Raw genomic sequence first — 25993 nt, 5'->3', positions numbered from 1 at the left:
CTCACAGAAATACAGAACACACAAGAACAGCCAGCCCTGCCATATGCATGTTGTCCCACACACGCATTCTCTGAGGCAGTGAGTTAGGCAGAGAGTGACATTCAGACACACACGTAACACGGTGTGAGACCCAGAGGGACCCAGGGATAGGTGTACACAGGGAACTACACACACAACACAATAAAGACATACACAAAAGGCAGGGCACAGTGGCTTACACCTGGAATCCCAGCACTTTGGGAGCCTGAGGTGGGTAGATCACTTGAGGTCAGGAGTTTGAGACCAGCCTGGTCAACATGGTGAAACCATGTCTCTACTAAAAATACAAAAATTAGCCAGGTGTCGTGGCGGGCACCTGTAATCCCAGCTGCTTGGGAGGCTGAGGCAAGAGAATCACTTGAACCCAGGAGGCGGAGGTTCCCGTGAGCCGAGATTGTGCTACACACTCCAGCCTGGGCAACAGAGCAAGACCCTGTCTCAAAAAAAAAAAAAAAAAAAAAAACATACACAAGAGTCTGATATCCCCAACCACAAGTAAGCACATAACCAGGGTATGAACAGACACACAAACCCACACAATCAAGGGATACCGACAACAGACAACACTCTGTGGTAGACCATGAGGACCCCAGTAGGCATAGTGCTATCCTATGACACACAGAGCACACACACGCACACACACACGCAGATAAACTCCAACACGTGCACAATCTCCAGTCATTGAATTGACACCTCATCTGTCCTTTTTCCTCCTCCCCAGCTTAGTCAAAGATTATTCGGCCGTTAGGCTTCCAGAGCCTCAGAGGTAGAGGTCTGTGTGTATGTCTGGGAGGTGGGGGTGGGGAGATGGCCTTGGTCACTGCAGAGCCACCTCCCCCTGCTGCTTTGGCCCCACTGCTGCGGGGGCTGCTATCTGTGAGCAAACTGTCCTTGGGGTCAGGGACAACAAAGAGCCAAAGGTCAGGTCGATGCCTCCCCCAACTCCTCCCCCAGAGGCAGCCAGCTCTTGGGGGCAGGAAGCAGAAGGGACAGAGGAGCGCAAATTCAGGTGTTCAAGCCCCACAGGGCCCACTGGCCAAGGAAAAGAGACTCAGTAAGAGGCGGACATGGTGCCTTTAATGATTAAACACAGCCAGTACCCCGCTTCCCGGGCAAGAATCAGACTTCAGTAGAAATTCCCCATACCCTAACCAGCCTTTTCCGGTTTCTCCTGGACCAGAGTTGGGGGAAAGGGTGGGCTTCAGAGAAAACCAAGGAGTATTCTCACCGCCATCCCCTACCCAACCCATGCCAAAGAGAATGGTGACGACATGGCCAACACGGGCCTGCAGCAGCCATCATGGCACATGGTGGCCCACTGACATTGTCACCTACTCAGTATGATGTCCATCAAAGCACCCAATGGGCCACAAAAGGTGTTACACAGAATGGTGGCCAACTTGGCACCTACTGTGCCAAGAAGTACACCAAAAAAGAAGTGAGCACAGCACCTAATGGGGGGCCAAAAAAGATGTCACGGAAATGCTATCACCATCACACCCAAAGGGCCAACCAAGATGGTGGCTATCAAACCATGCAGTGGATCAGCCAATAACATCAATGTAGCAGTCCTCACAGTATCCAGTGGGCCACCAAAATGTATCCATGGTGGTTATCACAGTACCCAATGGATCAACACCATGCCCACTGAGACAGCAGTCGTCACAGTAAGTAATAGACCCACCCAGATGTCAACCAACGGGACAAGCCAAGTGTCACCAGAAGTGATCAGGCCCCAAGAGCTTTGTGGTATGAGCTCCAGCCATACCCACCACCATGTTCCCAGCCCCTGCTAGGATGCATTAAGCAGAGAGCGGGAATAAAGGCCCTGGTAGTAGACTCCAGCCTCCCCACCCTCAGCCCCGTAGCCCCCAAACCCCACGTCCAGTTTGGGAGGTGCTGGTGTCTGTTCTGACATCAGGTTGTTGATGGAGAAAGGGTGGTTGAAGTTGTAGGGCGCATCTAGCTTCAGCTCCCCTGGGAGCTCCAGGCCAGTGAAATAGGGTGTGGAGGAAGGGGGTGAGCCACAGTCCAGAGCCCCCACATCTTCCCCACCCTGGGCCTCAGGCTCAGGGGCCGGAGGTGGGGGCTGGGGCGGGGAGGTGACTGTGGCCACGGGGGTGGTGGTCGAGGCAGCAGACCCTGTCCCGTTCCTAGTGGTGGTAGCAGCTCCACTGCCCCCTTTCTTCACCTTCTCCTCCAGCTTGAAGCGCTTCTGGCGGCGCAGGTAGCAACCGTTCTCAAACATGTTCCCTGAGCTGGGGTGCAGGGCCCAGTAGGAGCCCTTGCCAGGCTTGTCTGGGGAGCGCGCCACCTTGACGAAGCAATCGTTGAAAGACAGCGAGTGGCGAATGGAGTTCTGCCAGCGCTGCTGATTCTCCCGGTAGTAAGGGAAGAGGTCCATGATCCACTGGTAGATTTCACTCAAGGTCAGCATCTTGCCCGGTGCCTGCTGGATGGCCATGGTGATGAGCGAGATGTAGGAATACGGTGGCTTGGCGTGTGCCAGGGGCCGCCGATACCCCTTCGGCATCTCCTTCCCATGCACCAGCCCAGGACCCGGGGCCCCATACCCTGAGCTGCTGCTGCCACCACTGGCACCCAGGCCTGGGAAGGTGGGCCCCAGGGGTGCTGCAGGTGCTGGGGGTGCCAGGGGTCCTGAGGGCAATGGGGAGGCAGGGAGCCCCCCAGGGGGATAGGGAGAGCTTAGAGGGTTCAGGGTCATGTAGGAGTTGAGGGGGGCCATGGTGGGAACTGGGGTCACCGGAGAGTAGACCTAGAGGGAAAGATGAAAGGGGTCAGTGGGGTTCCACTCTGCTGGTCAGCAAAGGATCCCAGGACCCACTGCACATCTGTCTGTCGTCCATCTTGCATCCTCTACAAATCCCTTCCATCATCACCTCTATCTGTAGAATGCGGTCTCTAAAGGTCTCTCCTCACTCCCTAGACATGCCCTTTCTGCTCCCCACTTTCCCACCCACCATGCTCCCATACACTCAAGGTCATCCTTTAAGTGATTCTCCAGGGTTTGGGACACCCAGGGGAGTCTCTGAAACCCTTTGAGGATGTCCACGAAGTCAAAACTATTTTCAAAATAATAGTATTCTTTTTTTTCGAGGCAGAGTCTTGCTGTGTCGCCCAGGCTGGAGTGCAGTGGCACGATCTCGCCTCAATGCAACCTCTGCCTCCTGGGCTCAACTGATTCTCCTGCCTCCGCCTCCAGAGCAGCTGGGATTACAGGTGTGCGCCACCACGCCAGCTTTTTTTTTTTTTGTATTTTTAGTAGAGACGGGGTTTCTCCATGTTGGCCAGGCTGGTCTTGAACTCCTGACCTCGTGATCCACCCACCTCGGCATCCCCCAAGTGCTAAGATTACAGGCGTAAGCCACCGTACCCACAATCCTAAGTTATTATTAGCCCTTTTCACTCTCTTTCTCATGACGTGTACAGTGGAGTTTTCCAGAGGGTGTTGATATTTCAACAGAGAGAATACAGAAGCAGACAGGAGAATCTAGCTGTCTTCCACTGGGCCAAACTTGATTAGCAAAAATGGAAAACAGTGCCACTCTTTTGACTAAATTTTTTGAAATTTGGTTCTTTTAATAGAAATGCTTTTACACTAACAAATGATTGCTATTTTTAAGTGAATTAATACATGATTTTAACATTTCTCAGTTCTAATTTTAAATACAGTAAATGTAGATAGACATAACCCACATCAACAGAAACTGTTTGGGCTCCTCAATAATTTTTTCCCACAGGGTCTCACTCTGTCACTCAGGCTGAAGTGCAGTGGTTCAGTCACAGCTCACTGTAGCCTCAAACTCCGGGGCTCAAGTGATCCTCCTGCCTCAGCCACCTAAGTAGCTGGGATTACAGGCAGGCATCACTACACCCGGATTATTTATTTATTTAGAGAAAGAGTCTCACTCTGTTGCCCAGGCTGGAGTGCAGTGGTTCAACCTTGGCTCACTGCAACCTCCACCTCCCAAGTTCAAGCTATTATGTCTCAGCCTCCCAAGTGGCTGGAATTATGGGCATGCACTGCACACCCAGCTAATTTTTTTGTATTTTTAGTAGAGACGGGGATTCACCACATTGCCCAGGCTGTTCTCAAACTTCTGGTCTCAAGTAATCCTCCTGCCTCAGTCTCCCAAAGTAATCCCAGGACTTTGGGAGCTGAGGAGGGTGGATCACTTGAGGTCAGGAGTTCAAGACCAGCCTGGCAACATGGGAAAACCCTGTCTCTATCAAAAATACAAAAATCAGCCAGGCATCGTGGCACACGCCTGTAATCCCAGCTACTCGGGAGGCTGAGGCAGGAGGATTGCTTGAGCCCAGCAGTCTGAGGCTGCAGTGAGCTGAGATGAGATCGCACAATTGCACTCCAGCCAGGGCAACAGAGCAAGACTGCATCTCAAAAACAAAACAACAACAACAAAAAAAAAACAGGGGTGCAGAGTCCTGAGACCAAAAAATTTAATAACTGCTGGTTTATTAGTTAAATCAGCAGTTCTCAATTTTAGTAATCATAAAGAGTTATTATAGGCCAGGTGCAGTGGCTCACGCCTGTCATCCCACCACTTTGGGAGGCCAAGGCAGGCGGATCACAAGGTCAGGAGATCGAGACCATCTTGGCTAACACGGCGAAACCCCGTCTCTACTAAAAATACCAAAACAAAATTAGCTGGGCGAGGTGGCGGGCTCCTGTAGTCCCAGCTACTCGGGAGGCTGAGGCAGGAGAATGGCATGAACCCAGGAGGCGGAGCTTGCAGTGAGCTGAGATCACGCCACTGCACTCCAGCCTAGGCGACAGAGTGAGACTCCATCTCAAAAACTAACAAACAAACAAAAAACAGTTATTATAACTGTGATAATCTAACATATATGTGTAGCTCTTTTCAATCTTTTTTTTTTTTTTTTTTTTTTTTTTTTGAGACAGAGTCTCGCTCTGTCGCCCAGGCTGGAGTGCAGTGGCGCGATCTCGGCTCACTGCAAGCTCCGCCTCCCGGGTTCACGCCATTCTCCTGCCTCAGCCTCCCGAGTAGCTGGGACTACAGGTGCCCACAACCGCGCCCGGCTAATTTTTTGTATTTTTAGTAGAGACGGGGTTTCACCGTGGTCTCGATCTCCTGACCTTGTGATCCGCCCGCCTCGGCCTCCCAAAGTGCTGGGATTACAGGCGTGAGCCACCGCGCCCGGCCTCTTTTCAATCTTTTAGCTTATAAAATTACTGTATTTAGGCCAGGCATGGTGGCTCACACCTGTAATCCCAGCACTTGGGGAGGCCGAGGCAGGCAGATCACTTGAGGTCAGGAGTTCGAGACCAGCCAGGCCAACATGGCGAAACCCTGTCTCTACTAAAAATACAAAAAACAGCAGGGTATGGTGGCACGCGCCTATAGTCCCAGCTATTCAGGAGGCTACGGCAGAACTGCTTGAACCTAGGAGGTGGAGGTTGCAGTGGGCCAAGATTGCACCACTGCACTCCAGCCTGGGCGACAGAGCAAGACTCTGTCTCAAAAAAAAAAAAATAAATAAATAAATAAAAATAAAAAATTACTGTATTTATACATAAAAGTGTTTGAATATCACAAATCACTTTTCAACCTAATATTATGTATCTATTTACTATATATCTTCAAATCTAAGACTTCTCTGGAAGCTGCAGCATAACTTTATGTATTAATACAAACGGGAAAAACAGTTAAAATCATTGGACACCACTGACTGTAAAATGCATCCCATTTTTGGAAATGTTCAAATGGGGGAAAAAGGAGGATCCTAGGTCAATGGAACATGTTAGATATTGCAATGCCTTTCTAAGTAACCCTCTGTATATTCTTTCATTCATTCAACCAATATTTATCAGTTAGCTGCTCCGTGCCAGGCGCTGTTCCAGGCACTTCACAAGAATGGTCTCCTTGAATCTTGACAACCGTACTATGGGAGGAGGTGTTATGATGATGCCCATTTTACAGCTGAGCTAGCTGAGGCCCAGAGAGGTTGTTGGAGTCACACAGCAAGAATGGGGGCAGAACTGGGATTCTGCAACCAGGCAGTCTGGCTCCAGACCTGTTCCAGGTCACGCTATAAACGCAGTGACTAGGCGAGGTGCGGTGGCTCACGCCTGTAATTCCAACACTTTGGGAGGCTGAGGTGGGCGGATTGCTTGAGGTCGGGAGTTCAAGACCAGCCTGACCAACAGGGAGAAACCCCGTCTCTACTAAAAATACAAAATTAGCTGGACGTGGTGGCACATGCCTGCAATCCCAGCTACTAGGGAGGCTGAGGCAAGATAATTGCTTGACCACAGGAGGCAGAGGTTGTGGTGAGCCGAGATCGCGCCACTGCACTCCAGCCTGGGCAACAGAGCAAGACTCCATCTCAAAAAATAATAATCATAAAATAAAATAAAATAAAAGCAGGGACTAAGACAGAAATGCCTGCCCTTGTGGTGCTAACAGTCTAGCAGGAACACAACAGTGAACAGAATATGCCAGGAAAACATAGGCATGCTAGAAGGTTGTTTCTTTCTTTGTATCTACCTATCCCTTCTCAACCACTATCTCCCATCCTCTCTGCCCCATCCTCTATCTGGACCTTTCCCCACTGCCTCCTCTGAGGCCTGGGGTCTCATGGCACTGAGCGGGTTGGGGGAATGCTGCTATATGTAGCACTGGCTAGAGCCACCAAATGTGAGTTAACTGGATACTGCCTAGTCTCCTGCCACTGTAAGCTTTTTTTTCTTTTTTTGTGAGACGGAGTCTCACTCCATTGCCCAGGCTGGAGTGCTGTGGTGCCGTCTCAGCTCACTGCAACCTCTGCCTCCCAGGTTCAAGCGATTCTCCTGCCTCAGCCTCCTGAGTAGCTGGGATTACAGGCAGGCACCACAACACTCGGCTAATTTTTGTATTTTTAATAAAGACAGGGTTTCACCATGTTGGTCAGGCTAGTCTCGAATTCCTGACCTCAGGTGATCCTCCCGCCTCGGCCTCCCAAAGTGTTGAGATTACAGCCATGAGCCACCATGTCTGGCCCTACCACTGTCAGCTTCCGCAGGTCACAAGGTCGGGGGAGAAACGAGTCTTGCCAGGGTGGCTTAGGGAATCAGGGAGAGAGGGCAACCAACTCAACCCTAAGTCTAAGTTCCAGTGGAGAAATCCTCCACTCTTTCCTTTTCATGTCTCTCCAAGGAGCTCTTTCATCACGTCTCTTTGAATCTCTGTTGGCTATTTTTACCTTTGTGTTACCTGTCTCAGTACCAGTACCCACATTCCCCTCTCCCATCTCCCTCCCCACCCCGGCATTGTTTTCCCTTCTGTCTCCTCCCTAACCTCTTTTGCTCTTCCTCCCTACCCCCCACCCCTCCCGAGTCCTCTCCCATCTTTCTTTCCCCTCCATCTTGGCGCCTGTCTCTCTCTCCAGCCTTCCATCTCTTTCTCCCTTCCCTGGCACTCTCTCTCACTACCCGACTCTACCCCACTCCCATCCCACCCCCAACTCCCACCTGTCTTCCTCCTTCAGCCCATCTTCTTGTCTTTTTTTTTTTTTTGAGATAGAGTCTCACTCTGTCACCCAGGCTGGAGCGCAGTGACTCTATCTTGGCTCACTGCAACCTCTGCCTCCAGGGTTCAAGCGATTCTCCTGTCTCAATCTCCCAAGTAACTGGGATTATAGGCATGCGCCACCACGCCCAGCTAATTTTTGTATTTTTAGTAGAGACGGTGTTTCACCATGTTGGCCAGGCTGGTCTTGAACTCCTGACCTCAAGTGATCCACCCTCTTCGGCCTCCCAAAGTGCTGGGATTACAGTCATGAGCCACTGTGCCCAGCCACCATCTTCCTATCAATCTATCTATCCATCCGTCTATCCAAGCATTTATCTATCTATCTATCTATCTATCTATCTATCTATCTATCTATCTCCCTCCCTTCCTCCCTCCCTTCAATGAATCCACTCCTCCTCACCCCAAGTCTCACAGTAAAATTGCAGCCACAGTTACTCCCTTCCCCCATGCAATCTCTCCCCCTGGTTGGTGGCTTCAGGTCCCCTCCCCAGAAAAAGAAAAGAGATGAGGTGAGAAGGTTATGGATTAGAGGGGTCCACAGAGTTTCCAAATCCTCCTGTACCCCCATCCCCCATTTCTCCAACCCAGTCAGGCTCTCTGGTATTGCACAGTAAGACAGATAGGGACCCCAGGGCCCTCCTTCCTAGCTCCCCACCCATCCGGAAGTCCTCCTTAAGGTCCGACCTCAAGCACTGCAGCTGCTCTAATCCACCCTAGGCTTTCCCACGCCCCGGGGCTGGGATGAACCCCTGGTGTCCGGGTCTGAACCGGATCTCCCCTGCCAGGGTGGGGCTGAGATTGGGGGAAGCCATTGGGGGACCTGCACCCCCACACCAGGAGACTGGAATTTCTCCTCTTTCATTTCCTTATTGTCTCTGGAGAAGGGTGTGACAGGGAGCAGAGGAAGGCAGTGTGAAGCCAGAAGCCAAGTTTCTAGTCCCAGACAACCCAGGACCCCAGTGTTCTGCGTGCGGGGCTTCAGAGTTACTACCTCTAAAACAGGGGTGCAGCTAGACCAGCTAATCTGCAAGAACCTGAGACCAACAGGGATATCCCGGGATGGTAACTTTCCAAGTTCCTTCCAGACAGCAAGCTGAGTCACCCCAGCGGGAGGGTGCAACAAGTGGTTTGGGGACCCTCTCAGCTCTCAGTTGCTGGCTGAGTGTAGATATTTCTCTCCCCATTGTTCTGACCCAAGGGGAAGAGGTGGTCTCATTTGATGGGAAGGCTCAGGAGAGCCTCAGACAGTATCACCTAACCATTTCCATTCCTCTAAATATTGCCTCTTCCAAAATATTCCCCAAAATGCTGATTACCTCCAGACTGTACCTCTACTACTATTATTATTATTTTTTGAGATAGGGTCTCATTCTGTCACCCAGGCTGGAGTGCTGTGATACGATCACAGCTCCCGGCAGCTCGAACTCCCAGCCTCAAGTGATCCTCCCACCTCAGCCTCCCAACCAAGTAGCTTAGACTACAGGCATGCCTGAGTAATTAAAAAAAATTTTTTTTTGTAAAGACAGGGTCTCCCTATGTTTCCCAGGCTGGCCTGGAACTCCTGGGCTCAAGAGAGCCTCCCACTTTGACCTCCCAAAGTGCTGGGATTACAAGTGTGAGCCACTGTGCCAGCTATCCTTCAATTTCTGACACAATTTCCATACAAATTGTCCTCTAAACTTGGATCTATTCAGACTGTGCCCCAAATATCAATTCCTCCTGCCTAGACCCCCATCATTTACTTAAGATGTGCCCCCAAAACAACTGTAGTTGGTTTGTACAATTGGTCTATAGTCGGTTCCCTTAAATCAGGTCCGCAGACTGAGTTCTCCAGAGGCCCCGCTGGGATCACCCCCGCTGCCTGGAACCCTCCATTTCCCACCTGGGTCTCTGCCTTCCCCATCTCACAACTGATACCTCCAGTCACCCTGCCTCCACCTCTCAACACTCCCAATCCCTTCCCCAGTTGGCCCTGCCTCACCCCACGTGCACCTCATACCTCCCCAAACCCAGGACTGGCCCCTCCCAGGCACCCTGCCAAGCCCTGAAGGCCTGGGGATCCAGGAGTCCCACCCTACAGTTTCAAGCCCCAGACTCAAGACTCAGGCATGCTGGGGGCCCCACAGCCACCAGATCTTGACTCCTTGGAGAACCCAGCCATTCCTGCCCCACACCCCATCTCAAGTCCACAGTCCCCTTCCAGGTTAGAAGTCCAAGTGTCCAGACCCCCATAATTCTCAGACCAAGACCCCAACCCCCAGCCCCCACACCCTCACAACGTTGATTATAGAGTGAGGTAGCTAAGGTGCAGGGGTTGTTGCAGCATGAGGAATGGGGGTCAGACTTGAGGAAGGACTTTCTGTCTGTCCGGGTGAGGGAATGAAGACTATGCCCCCACCCCCTACTCCAGGGAAGCCTTGTCTGAGGTGAGACTGGATGGGAATTTTAGCAATAGCTGGAGGTTGCTGGTTTGCGGGGGAGCAGGGGAAGGTGCACAATCTAAAACTCTCCATCTTCCGATTTGGGGAGTCCCTGCTGAGGGTCATGGGTAGGGATTGTGGGGGGATGGAGAAGATCGGCCCCTCTCCTGCCAATGTGAATGGCCACATCTTCTGCTCTCAGATGCCCAACCCTAAGCCACCTGTTGTTTCACCCCCCAAAACGAAGCCTCATCTCTGAGCACCCCCATCTCTTACCCCTGAGCACCAATCCCTATTTCTGACCCTACCTTAGATCACCAGCTGATCCTTACCCCGAACCCCAGTTCTTTAACACTGTGTGCTGGCCCTGAGCTCCCACCTCAGTCTTCCCTTAATGGTGACTCCTCCTCCATCTTTTAGTCTTTCTTTCCCTCCAACTTTGAACCTCACATCCTGAAACCCCCCAGTCTGTCCCCTACCATGGAACTCTAATTCCTATCTTTGGTTTGTTCATATAAATCCCTTGCTTTTTGGGGCCCCAACACCTGGCTCCCACGTTTAAGGTGTGACCCGACCCTTGGCTAAATTCTCCTGACTTCCATTTTCAAGCCCCGGCCGCGGCGAGGCTGCCCAAACAGCGCTCCCATCCATGCCTCGTCCCGGGTCCCTGCTTCGTCCCGGGTCCCTGACTTCCACACCTGGTCTCCGTGTTCCCAGTTCCTCGGCTGCCCAACTAGACGCCTTTGCCCCCATTTGAACCCACAACCAGTCCCTGCTCCATGTGAGCCCACACCCCGATACCTGCCCCCCACTTCCCGCTCCGCCATCCCCGAGGACACACCTCGCCCGCCTCCGGGTAGTAGCTCCACTCGGCCAGGTCATGGGCCTCCATCTTCACCGAGCCCAGCATCCCCCGGGCTTGTGCCCCCACCCGCCCCCGCTCCGGCCCCGGGGGAACGGAGCGCTCTGGATCTCTCCGCGGGCACGGCCCGAGCTCCCACCGGCGCCCGCCCGTCCGACCGCCCGGGGTACGGCTGTCCCGAGCGCCGCGGGAGACGGCCACGCTTTATAGCCGGGACACCCCCGCCCTCGCCCGCCCCGGGCTCCCCTCCCGCCTCCCCGAGGGCGGCGCGCTCGGACTGGGGCGCCCCCTGCGGGATCGCCAGGAGACAGACCTCAGGCGCCGGGGACCTAAGCCCCGGGACGCGACAGCTGGGGGTGATTCAGGAGTGAGGGAGCAGGCGGCAGAGACGCTGCAGATACCAAGGGCCCCGAGGGCAGAACTCTGGAGCCTTTCTACCTCAGGGGGTTTCATCATCTCGACATGAGAGGACGAAGAGCCAGAGCCCTGCATGACCGTCGCGGAAGAAAGGGGAATCAGAGCGCTAGGGCCACTATGCGACTATAAGGACCCTTAAGAGGTCTCCGAAATCACATCCCCATTCGACAGACAGGAAGACTGAGACTTCCGACGGCTAGAAATGCTTCAGACTTGACCGGGCGCGGTGGCTCACGCCTGTAATTCCAGCACTGTGGGACGCCGAGGCGGGCGGGCGAATCACTTGAGGTCAGGAGTTTGAGACCAGCCTGGCCAACAGGGTGAAACCCCATCTCTTACAAAAACTAGCTAGGGGTGATGGTGCGTGCCTGTAATCCCAGCTATTCGGGAGGCTGAGGCAGGAGAATCGTTTGAACCTGGGAAGCGGTGGTTGCAGTGAGCCGAGATCGGGCCGCTGCGGTCCAGCCTGGGCGAGAGAGCGAGACTCCGTCTCCAAAAGAAAATAAAAAGAAATGCTTCAGACTGTTGAAAGAGTTAAGAACAAAGGTGGAGGGGATCGGGGCCTCACCGCAGACCCCATTAGGGCAACAGACCACCTCCCCTCAAAGACCCAGGAGCTTCGCTGCCCGAACTCCCCACTCTCCAAGACCAGCCAGCCGTCCAGGGACTCAGCACTACTGAGAACTCCATTTCCCAGAATGCTCTAGTTCCCTATCCTCGCTCTGCCGCCGAGGGGACTACATTTCCCAGAAGGCCTAGCGCCCCAAGCCGGAAATGAAGGGGCCGCTCGCCGTAGTAAGGAGGCGGGCAGAAGGCCGCTCTCACGGGACGAGGCATGGGCGGGGTCGGACTGTGCTCTGGACTCCATTTCCCGGCGGCCCTGGGTGTGGGGCGCGTGCGCACAGTTCCCGGCGACGAACGGAAGATGGCGGCGGCGGTGGCGGAGTCTAGGAAGAGGCGCTGCTGAGGGGGCGCGAGGGGAACGGAGGCCAGAGCCGCGGTGAGCGGGAGGCGGTGTTTGGGCCCGGAGACGAAGGGAGGAGGCGCCTAAAGAAGCAGGGGCGCGGGCGGGGAGGGGGTCGCCGTGGGGAGAGGGGAAGAGTGGCTTTCGCGACCCATGTTTCTTTCCCTGCTCGGGACCCTTCCTTGGCTCCCTAGTGCCCTCGAGGCAAAGTTCCAACGTGGCCCTCCGGGTGCGTCCGCCCCGCAGACCTCGCTTGCTTCGACTCGGCCTCTTTGCTTCTTCCCCACCTCTCGCAGCCGCCCTGGCCTTTCGGTTCCTTAAACTTGGCATGCGCTTTCCCGCGTCGGGGATTTTGCACAGGTTGTCCACTCTGCCCGCAACATCCTTTTACCCATTCGGCCTGGCCAACTCCCATTCATCCTTCGAGTCTCGGCACCAACGTCACTTCCTCTGCGAAGCCCTCCTTGCCTACCCTCCATCCCGAAATCCGCCTGTTAAATGCTCTTGTCCGTCTCTGTTCCTTCATGTCACGTGTGTTCTAATTTGTTATCAGACTCTTATCTGTGTGCTGTTTTATGATGTCTGTGACCGTGTGTTTCATGAAGGTAGGGACTAGGTTTGTCTCTGTCGCCACTGGGTTCCCAGCACAGCGCCAGTCACGCCGGAGACGCCCAGCTAATGTTGGTTGAAGGAATAAAAGATACTCCTAGAGCCAGTCTGGGGAAACAGGGTAGTCGTCAGATTCCCGGGTAGCAGTGGCGCAGGGTACCACTTCTTAATGAGTACATCGAGAGGAAAGAGGAACCGGTGATACTGTTCATCACAGCAAAAGGCTACACGCATCCCAAATGTTCTTAAATAAGAAGATTGGCTGAAAGAAACTGTAATACATCCACATAAGAAAATACTATGCAACTCTAAAAAGGAATGAGGTAGATAAAAGGAAATGATGAAAATCTCTATACACTGATATAGTGGTCGCCAACATATATTAAGGGAAAACAAGTGGAGGTTAGTGTTTATTGTGTGTGCTTTTTTTTTTTTTTTTTTTGAGACGGGGTCTCACTCTGTCGCTCAAGCTGGCACGATCTCAGTTCACTGCAGCCTCCACCTCCCTAGTTCAAGTGATTCTCCTGCCTCAGCCTCCCGAGTAGCTGGTATTACAAACGTGCCCCACCACACCCAGGTAATTTTTATATTTTTAGTAGAGACGGGGTTTCACTGTGTTGGCCAGTCTGGTCTTGAACTCCTGACCTCAAGTGATCTCAGCTCACTGCAACCTCTGCCTTCCAGGTTCAAGCAATTCTCCTGCCTCAGCCTCCTGAGTAGCTGGGATTACAGACGCATACCGCTAACCCCGGCTAATTTTTGTATTTTTAGTAAAGATGGGGTTTCACCATGTTGGTCAGACTGGTCTTGAGCTCCTGACCTCGTGATCCACCTGCCTCGGCCTCCCAAAGTGCTGGGATTACAAGCGTAAGTCACCGCTCCCGGCCCTATGTCTGCTCTTTTTGTAAAAGAAAGGGAAATATGTATATATGGGTTTTTTCTTTTCCTTTTTTTGCATAAAATCTAGCTCCTGCAGGAGAATTTTATATATGTGTTTAAAAAAAAAATCATAAACCAAAAATCAGTAAGAACGAAACAGTAAAATATTTTGGTTGTTCTGGATGTATTATCATCATGAAAAAAGTGGAAATGTTTATTATGGGGTTTTGTTTTTGTTTTTTGAGGCAGAGTCCCACTCTGTGGCCCAGGCTGGAGTACAGTGGGGTTGGGATTACAGGCGTGAGCCACCACGCCCAGCCTGTTTTTTATGTTTTGACTGGGGATGGCATACTGCCTGTTGTTTGGTGGCCAGGATCCTTGGCTTACGTAAACAGACCTGGGGGTGAAAAACAATTCCTTTCAGATAAACAGTACTGTAGCATAGTGGTAAGGAAGATATGCAGCCTTGCTGCTGGCTCTGCCTCTTACAAGCTGTGTGCCTTTGATCAGGTCACTTTACTTCCTTGGTCTTCAGTTTCCTCATCTGTAACATGAAGATTAAAAATAGTAACTCCCAGCCTGGGCGACATGGCAAAACCCTTCTCTACAGAAAGTACAAAAATTACCTGGGCATTCGCCTGTAGTCTCAGCTACTTGGGAAAGTGAGGTAGGAGGATCGTCTGAGCCTGGGAGGCAGAGATTGCGGTGAGCTGAGATTGCGGCACTGCACTCCAGCCTGGGCAACAGAGCGATACCCTGTCTCAAAAACCAAAAACATAAACCTAACTCATGTATATTAATTCTAATATATACATATTAATTTATTTAAACCTTGGTGTCTGAGGTTTAAATGAGTTAATATGTATATATTAGAATTGTGCTCAGCACATGTTAAGTGTTCTCTCTCTCTCTCTATATATATATATATATTTTTTTTTTTTTTTTTTCTTTTTTTTAATTTGAGATGGAGTTTCACTCTTGTTGCCCAGGCTGGAGTGCAATGATGTGACCTCGGCTCACTGTAACCTCCACCTCCCAGGTTCAAGCGATTCTTCTGCCTCAGCCTCTTGCGTAGCTAGGATTACATGTGCCCGCCACCATGCCTGGTTAATTTTTTTGTATTTTTAGTAGAGATGGGGTTTCACCATGTTGGCCAGGCTGATCTCGAACTGCTGATCTTGGGTGATCCACCCGCCTTGGCCTCCCAAAGTGCTGGGATTACAGGCTTGAGCCTCCGTGGCCGGCTGTGTTCAATATATATTAACTGATTATTTTTCTTTTCTTTTCTTTTTTTTTTTTGAGACGGAGTCTTTGCTCTGTCACCCAGGCTGGAGTGCAGTGCCCCATCTCGGCTCACTGCAAGCTCCGCCTCCTGGGTTCACACCATTCTCCTGCCTCAGCCTCCCGAGTAGCTGGGACTATAGGGGCCCGCCACCACGCCCGGCTAATTTTTTGTTTTTTTTTGTTTTTGTTTTTGTTTTTTGAGACGGAGTCTCGCTCTGTCGCCAAGGCTGGAGTGCAGTGGCCGGATCTCGGCTCACTGCAAGCTCTGCCTCCCGGGTTCCTGCCATTCTCCTGCCTCAGCCTCCCGAGTAGCTGGGACTACAGGCGCCCGCCACCTCGCCCGGCTAGTTTTTTGTATTTTTTAGTAGAGACGGGGTTTCACCGTGTTAGCTAGGATGGTCTTGATCTCCTGACCTTGTGATCCACCCGTCTCGGCCTCCCAAAGTGGTGGGATTACAGGCGTGAGCCACCGCACTTGGCCTTTTCTTTTTTTGGAAAGAGGTTCATCAGATCTATGCTCTGTTGCCCAGGCTGGAGTACGGTGGCCCAGTCATACTTCAGTACAACCAGGTTCAAACAGTCTTTCCACCTTAGCCTCCAGAGTAGCTGGGACTAAAGGTTCATGGCAATATGCCTGGCCAATTTTTTTTTTGTTTTTTGAGATGGAGTCTTTCTGTGTCTCCTAGGCTGAAGTGCACTGGCATGATCTTGATGCCCAGCTAATTGTGCATGTGTCTAGAGATGGGGTCTCACTGCATTGCCCAGGCTGGTTTCAAACTCCTGGCCTCAAGTAATCCTCCTGCTTCAGCCTCCCAAAATGTTGCGATTATAGGTATGAACCACTGCACCTGGCCTTCTTTTTTAGTTTTTAGGCCTAGTCTAGTCCTGAATTCCTGGCCTCAAGCCATCCTCCCACCTAGACCTACCAAAATGCTGGGTTTACAACTGTGAGCCCCTATACCCATCCTATTTTTCTTTTCTTTACTTTTTTTTTTTTTTTGAGACAGAGTCTTGCTCTGTCATGCAGGCTGGAGTGCAGTGGTGCAATCTCGGCTCGGCTCGCTGCAACCTCTGCCTCCCTGGTTCAGGTAATTCTCGTGCCTCAGCCTCCCAAGTAGCTGGGATTACAGGCATGCATCACCATGCCCAACTAATTTTTTTGTATTTTTAGTATACACTGGGTTTTGCCATGTTGGCCAGGCTGGTCTTGAACTCCTGACCTCAACTGAGCTGCTCACTTTGGCCCCCTAAAGTGCTGGGATTACAGGAGTGAGCCACCACATCATGCCTTTAAAAAAAAAAAGACTTGTTAAGTGCAGTAGTGAGAAAGGGGGAAAGAGTAGAACAAGTATAGCTATTATTTTTCGAGGATTCAAGAGTGAAAGGGCAGGAATACTGAACCCAGTGATTGGGGAGGCTGTTTGGCAGGAGTGTTCATTCATTCAGCAGATGTTTATTGAGCACCTGCTAGGTGCCAAGCACTCTTCCATGCTGGGAATATAAAAAGTGAAGAAACAAAGTCACTGTTCTAGGCTGGGGGCGATGGCTCAGACCTGTTAATCCCAAGCACTTTGGGAGGCCAAGGAGGGTGGATTGCTTGAGCACAGGAGTTCAAGACCAGCCTGGGCAACATGGCGAAACTCCGTCTCTACCAAAAAATGATTTCAAATAAATAAATCACTGTCCTCGTGGAACTTATAAATATGTAGTGTGCGATGATAAATGCTGTGGAGAAAAAGCAACACAGATGGAGATCGAGAGGGAGTTGAAATTTGAAATACGGTCATCGGGGAAGGCCTTACTGCAGAGACATGTGAGTGGAGTCCTGAAGGAAATGAAGAGGGAAGGAGTTGTGCTGAGATCTAGGAGGAGGAATATTCCAGGCAGAAGGAAGAGAGGCACAGAGTCTTCAAGGAAGGGGCATGTTGGGCATGTTCACGGGACAGCAAGGAGGCCAGAGTGGGTGGAGCAGAGAGCTCGGGGAGAGGCAGTCAGAGGAAGAACAGGCCAGATGCCATAAGGTCTTGTAGACCTTCGTGGGGACATTGGCCCTGACTCTTTGCAAGATAGTGGGTGACAGGCAGCAGGGAAACTAAGGAGGAGGCTGTTGGCTCGTCATTCATTCAGCGGACACCTATCATGTGATACTACTGTGACTAGCTATTGTGTAGTTCCTTTTAAAAAATGTATCATTGGCCGGGCGCGGTGGCTCAAGCCTGTAATCCCAGCACTTTGGGAGGCCGAGATGGGCGGATCACGAGGTCAGGAGATCGAGACCATCCTGACTAACACGGTGAAACCGCGTCTCTACTAAAAATACAAAAATTAGCCGGGCGCGGTGGCGGGCGCCTGTAGTCCCAGCGACAGGGGAGGCTGAGGCAGGAGAATGGCGTGAACCCGGGAGGCGGAGCTTGCAGTGAGTGGAGTTCGCGACACCGCACTCCAGCCTGGGAGACAGAGCGAGACCCATCTTGGCTAACACAGTGAAACCCCGTCTCTACTAAAAAATACAAAAAACTGGCCAGGCGCGGTGGCTCACGCCTGTAATCCCAGCACTTTGGGAGGCCGAGACGGGCGGATCACGAGGTCAGGAGATCGAGACCATCCTGGCTAACACGGTGAAACCCCGTCTCTACTAAAAAAAATACAAAAAACTAGCCGGGCGAGGTGGCGGGCGCCTGTGGTCCCAGCTACTCAGGAGGCTGAGGCAGGAGAATGGCGTGAACCCGGGAGGCGGAGCTTGCAGTGAGCTGAGATCCGGCCACCGCACTCCAGCCTGGGTGACAGAGCGAGACTCCGTCTCAAAAAAAAAAAAAAAAAAATACAAAAAACTAGCCGGGCGAGGTGGCGGGCGCCTGTAGTCCCAGCTACTCAGGAGGCTGAGGCAGGAGAATGGCGCAAACCCAGGAGGCGGAGCTTGCAGTGAGCTGAGATCCGGCCACTGCACTCCAGCCCGGGCGACAGCGCAAGACTCCGTCTCAAAAAAAAAAAAAAAAAAAAGTATCATTGGCCTGGCGCAGTGGCTCAAGCCTGTAACCCCAGCACTTTGGGAGGCCGAGACGGGCGGATCACCAAGTCAGGAGATCGAGACCATCCTGGCTGACACGGTGAAACCGCATCTCTCCAAAAAAAAAAAAAAATACAAAAAACTAGCCGGGCGAGGTGGTGGGTGCCTGTAGTCCCAACCACACGGGAGGCTGAGGCAGGAGAATGGCGTGAACCCGGGAGGCAGAGCTTGCAGTGAGTGGAGATCACCGCCACCGCACTCCAGCCGGGGAGACAGAGTGAGACTCCGTCTCAAAAAAAAAAAAAAAAAAAAAAAAAAAAATGTATCATTGGCCTGGCGCGGTGGCTCAAGCTTGTAACCCCAGCACTTTGGGAGGCCAAGACTGGCGGATCATGAAGTCAGGAGATCGAGACCATCCTGGCTAACACGGTGAAACCGCATCTCTACTAAAAAAAAAATACAAAAAACTAGCCGGGTGAGGTGGTGGGTGCCTGTAGTCCCAGCTACTTGGGAGGCTGAGGCAGGAGAATGGCCTAAACCCGGGGAGCGGAGCTTGCAGTGAGCTGAGATCCCGCCACTGCACTCCAGCCTGGGCGACAGAGCGAGACTCTTGTCTCAAAAAAAAAAAAAAAATGTATCATTTTCAGCCAGAGGCAGTGGCTCACACCTTTAATCCCCGCACTTTGGGAGGCCGAGGTGGGTGGATCACCTGAGATTGGGAGCTCTAGACCAGTCTGACCAACATGAGAAAACCTCGTCTCTACTAAAAATACAAAAATTAGCCAGATGTGGTGGCGCATACCTGTAATCCCAGCTACTTGGGAGGCTGAGGCAGGAGAACTGCTTGAACCTGGGAGATGGAGGTTGTGGTGAGCTGAGATCGTGCCATTGTACTCCAGCCTGGGCAACAAGAGCGAAATTCCATCTCAAAAAAAAAAAAATAGGATCATTTTTCACCCTTCTCAGATTATTGTTTTTTGGCATGTTTGTTTGTTGTGTGTGTTTTTTTTTTTTTTTTTTGAGACAGAGTCTCGCTCTGTTCCCCAGGCTTGTGTGCAGTGGTATAATCTCAGCTCACTGCAAGCTCCGCTTCCTGGGTTCATGCCATTGTCCTGCCTCAGACGCCCGCCACCACACCTGGCTAATTTTTTTGTATTTTTAATAGAGACGGGGTTTCACCATGTTAGCCAGGATGGTCTCAACCTCCTGACCTCAGCGATCCAACCGCCTTGCCCTCCCAAGTGCTGGGATTACAGTTGTGAGCCACCGCGCCCAGCCTTGTTTTGTTTTTGAGACAGTCTCGCTCTCTTGCCCAAGCTGGAGTGCGGTGGCGTGATTTCAGCTCACTATCTCTGCCTCCCAGGTTCAAGTGATTCTCCTGCCTCAGCCTCCAAAATAGGTGGGATTATAGGTATGTGCCACCACGCCTGACTAATTTGTGTATTTTTAGTAGGGACGGTGTTTCTTCATGTTGGCCAGTCTGGTCTCGAACTCCTGGCCTCAGGTGTTCTGCCTGCCTCGGCCTCCCAAAGTGCTGGAATTACAGGTGTGAGCCACGGCACCTGGCCTGTTTGTTTTTGAGACAGAGTGTAGCTCTGTCCACAGGCTGGAATGCAGTGGTAGGGATCACAGCTCACTGCAGCCTCCACCTCCTGAGCTCAATTGATCCTCCCATCTTAGCCTCCCAAAGTCCTAGGATTAAAGGTGTGAGCTGGCCAAATTATTATTAATTATCGTAATTGTTATTAACAGTTTATGCAATAACCTTCAGATCTTTTGCAATGTACATAAAAATGATAGTATACTTAGCCAATGTTTACTATGTATACTAACTCATTTAATCCTCAAAATAGTCTTGGGAGGTAAGCCCTGTTACTATCCCTGTTTTCTAGAAGAGGAAACTGAGAGTCAGAGAAGTTCAATGTCTTGCCTCAGGTCATTCTGTGTATGCATGAACACATACTTGACAAAAATGACTTGAACTACATGTATTGTCCTCTGATGCAACAGGCTGTCAGGGACATCTTTTCATGATAATATATTAATATATTGAGATTCACCTTTTTTTTTTTTTTTTTTGTGATGTAGTCTGTCTCTCTGGCCCAGACTGGAGGAGTGCAGTGGCACGATCTCAGCTCACTGCACCCCTCCGCCTCCTGGGTTCAAGCTATTCTTCTGCCTCAGCCTCCCAAATAGCTGGGATTACAGGCACAGCTAATTGTTGTGTTTTTACTAGAGATGGGGTTTCACCATGTTGGCCAGGTTGATCTCAAACTCCTGACCTCAGACGATCTGCCAGTTTCGGCCTCCCAAAGTGCTGGGACTACAGGCATGAGCCAGGGCGCTCAGCCTCACCAATTTTTTTTTTACCCTGTTTCCTCTGCTGGTTTTTGGTTTATCCTTTCAGATTTTTTTTCTTTTTTAACATATATATTTTTTTGGCTTTTTTTTTTTTTTTTTTTGAGACAAGGTCTCACTGTGCAGTGACCCGATTTTGGCTCACTACAGCCTCTGCCTTCACCTCCCTGAGTAGCTGGGACTACCAGGCGCGCCACCATGCCCAGCTAATTTTTGTATTTTCTGGAGAGACAGGGTTACACCATGTTGCCCAGGCTGCTCTCCAACTCCTAGGCTTAAGCGATCTGCCTGCCTCAGCCTCCCAAAGTGCTGGGATTACGGGCATGAGCCACTGCACCCGGCCACGTTTTTCTTTTTTTGTGTAAAACAGAAACACATAGTCAACACTGTCTTCAGCTTTGCTTGTTTTCATTTAATATATGCAGTCTCTATCAGTGTCTAGAGACTGTTCTCATTTTTTTTGTTTTTTTCCTTCCTTGTTACAGTTTCATAGTCTGTTTTTTTCCTTGTAATATAAATTTATATTTATATATTTTCTTTTTCACTTTTTTCCACAGGTGTTGGAGTCCCGTGGTCTTTCATTATGTATGTGTATAACCGTGTTTTTCAGCCAGTCTCCCTGTTTGAGGACATTGGGATTGCTTCTCGTCTTTTGCTATTATTTTTTTATTTTTTATTTTTTTTTGAGACGGAGTCTCGCTCTGTCCCCCAGGCTGGAGTGCGGTGGCGTGATCTCAGCTCACTGCAAGCTCCATCTCCTGGGTTCCCGCCATTCTCCTGCCTCAGCCTCCCGAGTAGCTGGGACTACGGGCGCCCGCCACCGCGCCCGGCTAGTTTTTTGTATTTTTTAGTAGAGACGGGGTTTCACCGTGTTAGCCAGGATGGTCTCGATCTCCTGACCCGTGATCCACCTGTCTCGGCCTCCCAAAGTGCTGGGATTACAGGCTTGAGCCACCGCGCCCAGCCTCGTCTTTTGCTATTATGAATAGCTGTGTAATTGATATATCCTGCCATGTTAATCATTCCATAATTTTGCCAGTGTGACTGTGTTAGATGCCTAAAAGCCCCCTTCCTCCCTTTTAAAAACAACTTCATAGTGTTCCAGAGAGTGGCTGAAACATAATTTATTGAAGCAGGCCTTTTATGATGTATTGAGTGCCTACTATGTGCCAGACTGTGTGCCTGGTATTCCTCAGAGCTATGTTTTTGAAGGTTTGCTCTGGGCCAGGCACTGTGGTTCATGCCTGTAATCCCAGCACTTTGGGAGGCTGAGGCAGGTGGAACACCAGAGGTCAGGAGTTTGAGACCAGCCTGGCCAACATGGTGAAACCCTGTCTCTACTGAAAATACAAAAATTAGCTGGGCGTGGTGGCGCGTGCCTGTAATCCCAGTTACTTGGGAGGCTGAGGCAGGAGAATCACTTGAACCTGGGAGGTGGAGGTTGCAGTGAGCTGAGATCGCACCACCACACTCCAACCTAGGTGACAGAGCACGACTTCGTCTCAAAAAAAAAAGTTCGCTCTGGTGCCCAGTCCAGAGCATATCCCAGGTGGAGAGAAGGGAAGCACGGAGACCTGTAAGGTGGCTGTTGCACATTCATGTGGGCCATCGTTCAGCAGGTGTTTGTGGTTGGCCCACTCTGTGTGAAGCACTAGAGGTGAGGCTTAGACTTCTGGCTCTGCCTTGGGAGATGTCAGTCTTCCCCAAGTTGCAGCCCCCATGCACACATGCATAAGCCAGAGACAGAGCCTGGAGGGGAGAGGGACTTCAGAAGGCTTTACTGGGGAGGAACAGGCTGGGAAGGAGGGTTGAGCCCTTTGTAGATGTTCGGGTGACAATCTAGCCTGGCCCATCTGCTGGTCCCCTGAGCTTGATCCATCCTCTTCTTTCCCAGGGACAAGCTGACGGCAGCCATGGCGAGTGGCAGTGGGGACAGCGTCACCCGCCGGAGTGTGGCATCACAGTTTTTCACTCAAGAGGAGGGGCCGGGAATCGATGGCATGACCACCTCAGAGAGGGTGAGTGTGGCGGGCAGGGCTTGGAATGAGGAAGCACAGCCCCTGGCTTTGGACAATCTTAGGTGGCAGAGCCCTGGGAGTGCCAAGGGGGCTGGACTGGGCTGGCACTATCCCCTGCCCCTTCCCTTCCTTCCAGGTGGTGGATCTTCTGAACCAGGCGGCGCTGATCACCAATGACTCAAAGATCACAGTGCTCAAACAGGTGAGAGCCCCGGGGGCATCCTGGGCTGAGCAGGTGAAAGGGAGGAGGCTGGGAACCTGAGAAAGAAGACACTAGCAGTAACACCAGTGTCTAAATTTACACACGCAGTGTGTGCTGGCCACAGTGCTCAGTGCAGGCCTCTGCTCTTCTAGTTCTCATGAAAGCTCTGTAAGGCAGGGTAATTTCATCCCTGTTTTATACAGAAAGAAGCAGACCCCAGGGCTTAAATCATTAGCCCAAGGTCACTCTGCTGGGAACTGGCTGAACTAGTACTTGAATCCTGGATTCCAGCTCCAAATCCTACACTCTTCATCATTGCATTTCTTCTCTGCCAGTGTCCAGTCAGAGAAGGTGACTGGAGGTGGAGCAGACATGCCTGTCACCAGAGAATGATGACCCAGTATGGGCAGGGCTGGGATGGAGAAGGAATCCCAGGTGGGCTCTGGGAGCCCAGAGGGAGATCCTGACCCAGCCTAGGGATGAGGAGTCAGGGAGGACTTTTGAACCAAATCCTGGAGGATAAAAGGAGAGAAGTATACCAAATTAGAGAGACAGAGCATCTCTTTTATTTATTTATTTTGAGACAGAGTCTTGCTGTGTTGCCCAGGCTGGAGTGCCATGGCATGATCCCTGCTCACTGCAACTCCTGCCTCCCCGGTTTAAGCGATTCTCCTGACTCAACCTCCTGAGTAGCTGGGATTATAGGCACCTGCCACCATGCCTGGCTAATTTTTGTGGTTTTAGTAGAGACGTGTTTCACCATGTTGACCAGGCTGGTCTCAAACTCCTGAGCTCAAGTGGTCCACCCACCTTGGCCCCCCAAAGTGCTTGGGATTACAGGCATGAGCCACCGTGCCCAGCTGAGAGAGGGAGAGCATGTCAAGCTGAGGACACAGAAGTGTGTGCAAAGGCAGAAGACAACATGGGGCACTTCAGGCTGGGCATGGTTCAGAGCAGGAGTTGGAGTTTAGAGACTGGCGAGGTTAGCATGCCTGTGTGATAACCCGTTTGGCTCCTTGATCAGCGTGTAGCCTTGTGGAGTAGCCCCACCTCCGAGGTGGAGTGGATGTACCTGGTGCCTCCCCCATGGGTGGTCATGAGGCCGTTTAGCAATAGTAGCTTGAGTTGTAGCAGCCAGGTCCTGTGCCAGCTCTTTGCTTATTGGAGGATGTCCATGAGAAGGGCTTATTCCAAAGAGTCTGGCCAGCACAAGGGCTTCAGGAGTTGGGTTCTCACTGTGAAGATGTTTGCTGAATCATGGCAATGCGAACTGGGGAGCAGAAGCAGGAGAGTGGGGAGAACTGATGGACAGGGGGAAGGAGACCAAACCTTAGGAAGGCCTGAGCCCTGGGGCATTTCCCTCTTTTATTCAGCCCCCTCCTGTGTCATGTCCTCACTATCTACCAGGACCTGTGCCTTGTAGGATCTCATTTTGGCCTCCTGATATCCCTTTTGAGTTGATGTTTAAGAGTCTCATTTTATAGATGAGCAAACTGAGTGTCAGAGACCATGCCCAGGGCATAGCACCCTTGGTAGGGAGCAGCAGAGCCAGGCATTGAGATGAGTGTATCTGCTGCCTAGCCCTCTGCTGTCTTCCCCTCTACTCTCCTGTCTGTATTAGTTGGCCCCTGGTTTTATATGGTTATTCTTCCTCCCCACCCCCACTCTCCTTCCAGGTCCAGGAGCTGATCATCAACAAAGACCCCACACTACTGGACAACTTCCTGGACGTGAGTGACTGACAGAAGATAAAGGGGTGTGGTGTACGGGAAACGGGATGTGGATCCTAGTGTAGCCCTGATCCACTTTCTCTCTGACATTGGCAGGAGATCATCGCATTCCAAGCAGACAAGTCAATCGAAGTGCGAAAATTTGTCATCGGCTTCATCGAGGAGGCATGGTATGGGGTGAGGCAGGGAGGCCCGGGAGCATTCTCACTGGAGGTAGCCTTCAGCTCCTGGCCTGCCCTGGAGGCCACCACTGAGAGGCCGGCCCTCTGCTTCCCAGACCCTTTCTCTCTCTCTTGCACACTGATTCCCCAGTAAATACTTAGTAAGATCGAAACCCTGGGGTCATCTGTGATTCCTCTGGTTCTTTTTTTTTTTTTTTTTTTTTTTTTTTTTTGAGACAGAGTCTCGCCTGTCGCCCGGGCTGGAGTGCGGTGGCCGGATCTCAGCTCACTGCAAGCTCCACCTCCTGGGTTTATGCCATTCTCCTGCCTCAGCCTCCCGAGTAGCTGGGACTACAGGCGCCAGCCACCTCGCCCGGCTAGCTTTTTGTATTTTTTTAGTAGAGACGGGGTTTCACCGTGTTAGCCAGGATGGTCTCGAACTCCTGACCTCGTGATCCGCCCGTCTCCGCCTCCCAAAGTGCTGGGATTACAGGCTTGAGCCACCACGCCCGGCGATTCCTCTGGTTCTTCCACACTTCACATCTACATCGTCACTAAGGACTGTGGGCTCCACTTTGAGAATATCTGCAGCATCTGACCATTTGTCAGTCGCTTCCTCTACCACTACACAGGCCCAAGCCACCCTTCCCGCCTACCTGACGACTTCAGTGGTCTCTCTCTGGCTCCCTTGCTTCTTTTTCTTTTTAGTTAAATTCATATAGCAAAACTAGCTTTTTTTTAAAATCTTTTTTTTTTTTTTTTTTTTGAGATGGAGTCTTGCTCAACTGTTGTCCAGGCTGGAGTGCCGTGGCGCAATCTCGGCTCACTGCAACCTCCTACTTCCGGGTTCAAGCGATTCTCCTGCCTCAGCCTCCCAAGTAGCTGGGATTACAGGCATGCACCACCACGCCCAGTTTATTTTTGAATTTTTAGTAGAGACGGGGTTTCCCCGTGTTGGCCAGGCTGGTCTCAAACTCCTGACCTCAGGTGATCCACCTGCCTCAACCTCCCAAAGTGTTGGGACTACAGGCGTGAGCCACTGCGCCCTGACTTTTTCTTTTTTTTTTTTTTTTTTTTTTTGAGACTGAGTTTTGCTCTGTTGTCCAGACTGGAGTGCAGTGGTGCGATCTTGGCTCATTATAACCTCCACCTCCCAGGCTCAAGAGATTCTTGTGCCTCAGCCTCCTGAGTAGCTGGGATTACAGGTGCCCGCCACCATGCCTGGCTAATTTTTGTATTTTTATTAAAGATGGGGTTTTGCCATGTTGGCCAGGCCGGTCTCGAACTCGTGACCTCAAGTAATTGGCCCACGTCGGCCTCCCAGAGTGCTGGGATTACAGACATGAGCCACTGCGCCCAGAAAAAATCAGCTGTTTTAAACTGAACAAGTTAGTGGCATTTAGCATATTCACAATCTAGTTCCAAAGCATTTCATTCTCCAAAGAGGAATCACCATACTCATTTCCCACTTC

At 51.4% G+C, this 25993-nt stretch overlaps 2 protein-coding genes across 2 annotated transcripts in view; one reads left to right on the top strand and one right to left on the bottom strand.

Moving 5' to 3' along the window:
• Window positions 1-25993, top strand: part of SYMPK (symplekin scaffold protein) — a 278017-nt gene that overhangs the window by 215652 nt on the left and 36372 nt on the right. Inside the window, exons 2-6 of the mRNA XM_050772062.1 lie at window positions 12220-12309; window positions 22305-22428; window positions 22565-22630; window positions 24307-24360; window positions 24457-24530. Of these exons, the coding sequence (XP_050628019.1) occupies window positions 22324-22428; window positions 22565-22630; window positions 24307-24360; window positions 24457-24530 (299 nt within the window). The 5' untranslated portion in view covers window positions 12220-12309; window positions 22305-22323. The remainder of the gene's footprint in view (window positions 1-12219; window positions 12310-22304; window positions 22429-22564; window positions 22631-24306; window positions 24361-24456; window positions 24531-25993) is intronic.
• FOXA3 (forkhead box A3) lies at window positions 1095-11137 on the bottom strand. The gene is made up of 2 exons (XM_050772259.1): window positions 10872-11137; window positions 1095-2815 (listed from the first exon to the last, which is right to left on the bottom strand). The coding sequence occupies exons 1-2, from the start codon at window positions 10938-10940 to the stop codon at window positions 1832-1834; spliced, it is 1053 nt and encodes a 350-aa protein (XP_050628216.1). The 5' UTR covers window positions 10941-11137; the 3' UTR covers window positions 1095-1831.

Source organism: Macaca thibetana, chromosome 19 (genome assembly GCF_024542745.1).
Source record: "Macaca thibetana thibetana isolate TM-01 chromosome 19, ASM2454274v1, whole genome shotgun sequence".
In the NCBI taxonomy this organism is placed as follows: Eukaryota; Metazoa; Chordata; class Mammalia; order Primates; family Cercopithecidae; genus Macaca; species Macaca thibetana.
The sequence above is the reverse complement of the archived record's forward strand: the minus strand, read 5'-3'. Positions and strand labels throughout refer to the sequence as shown.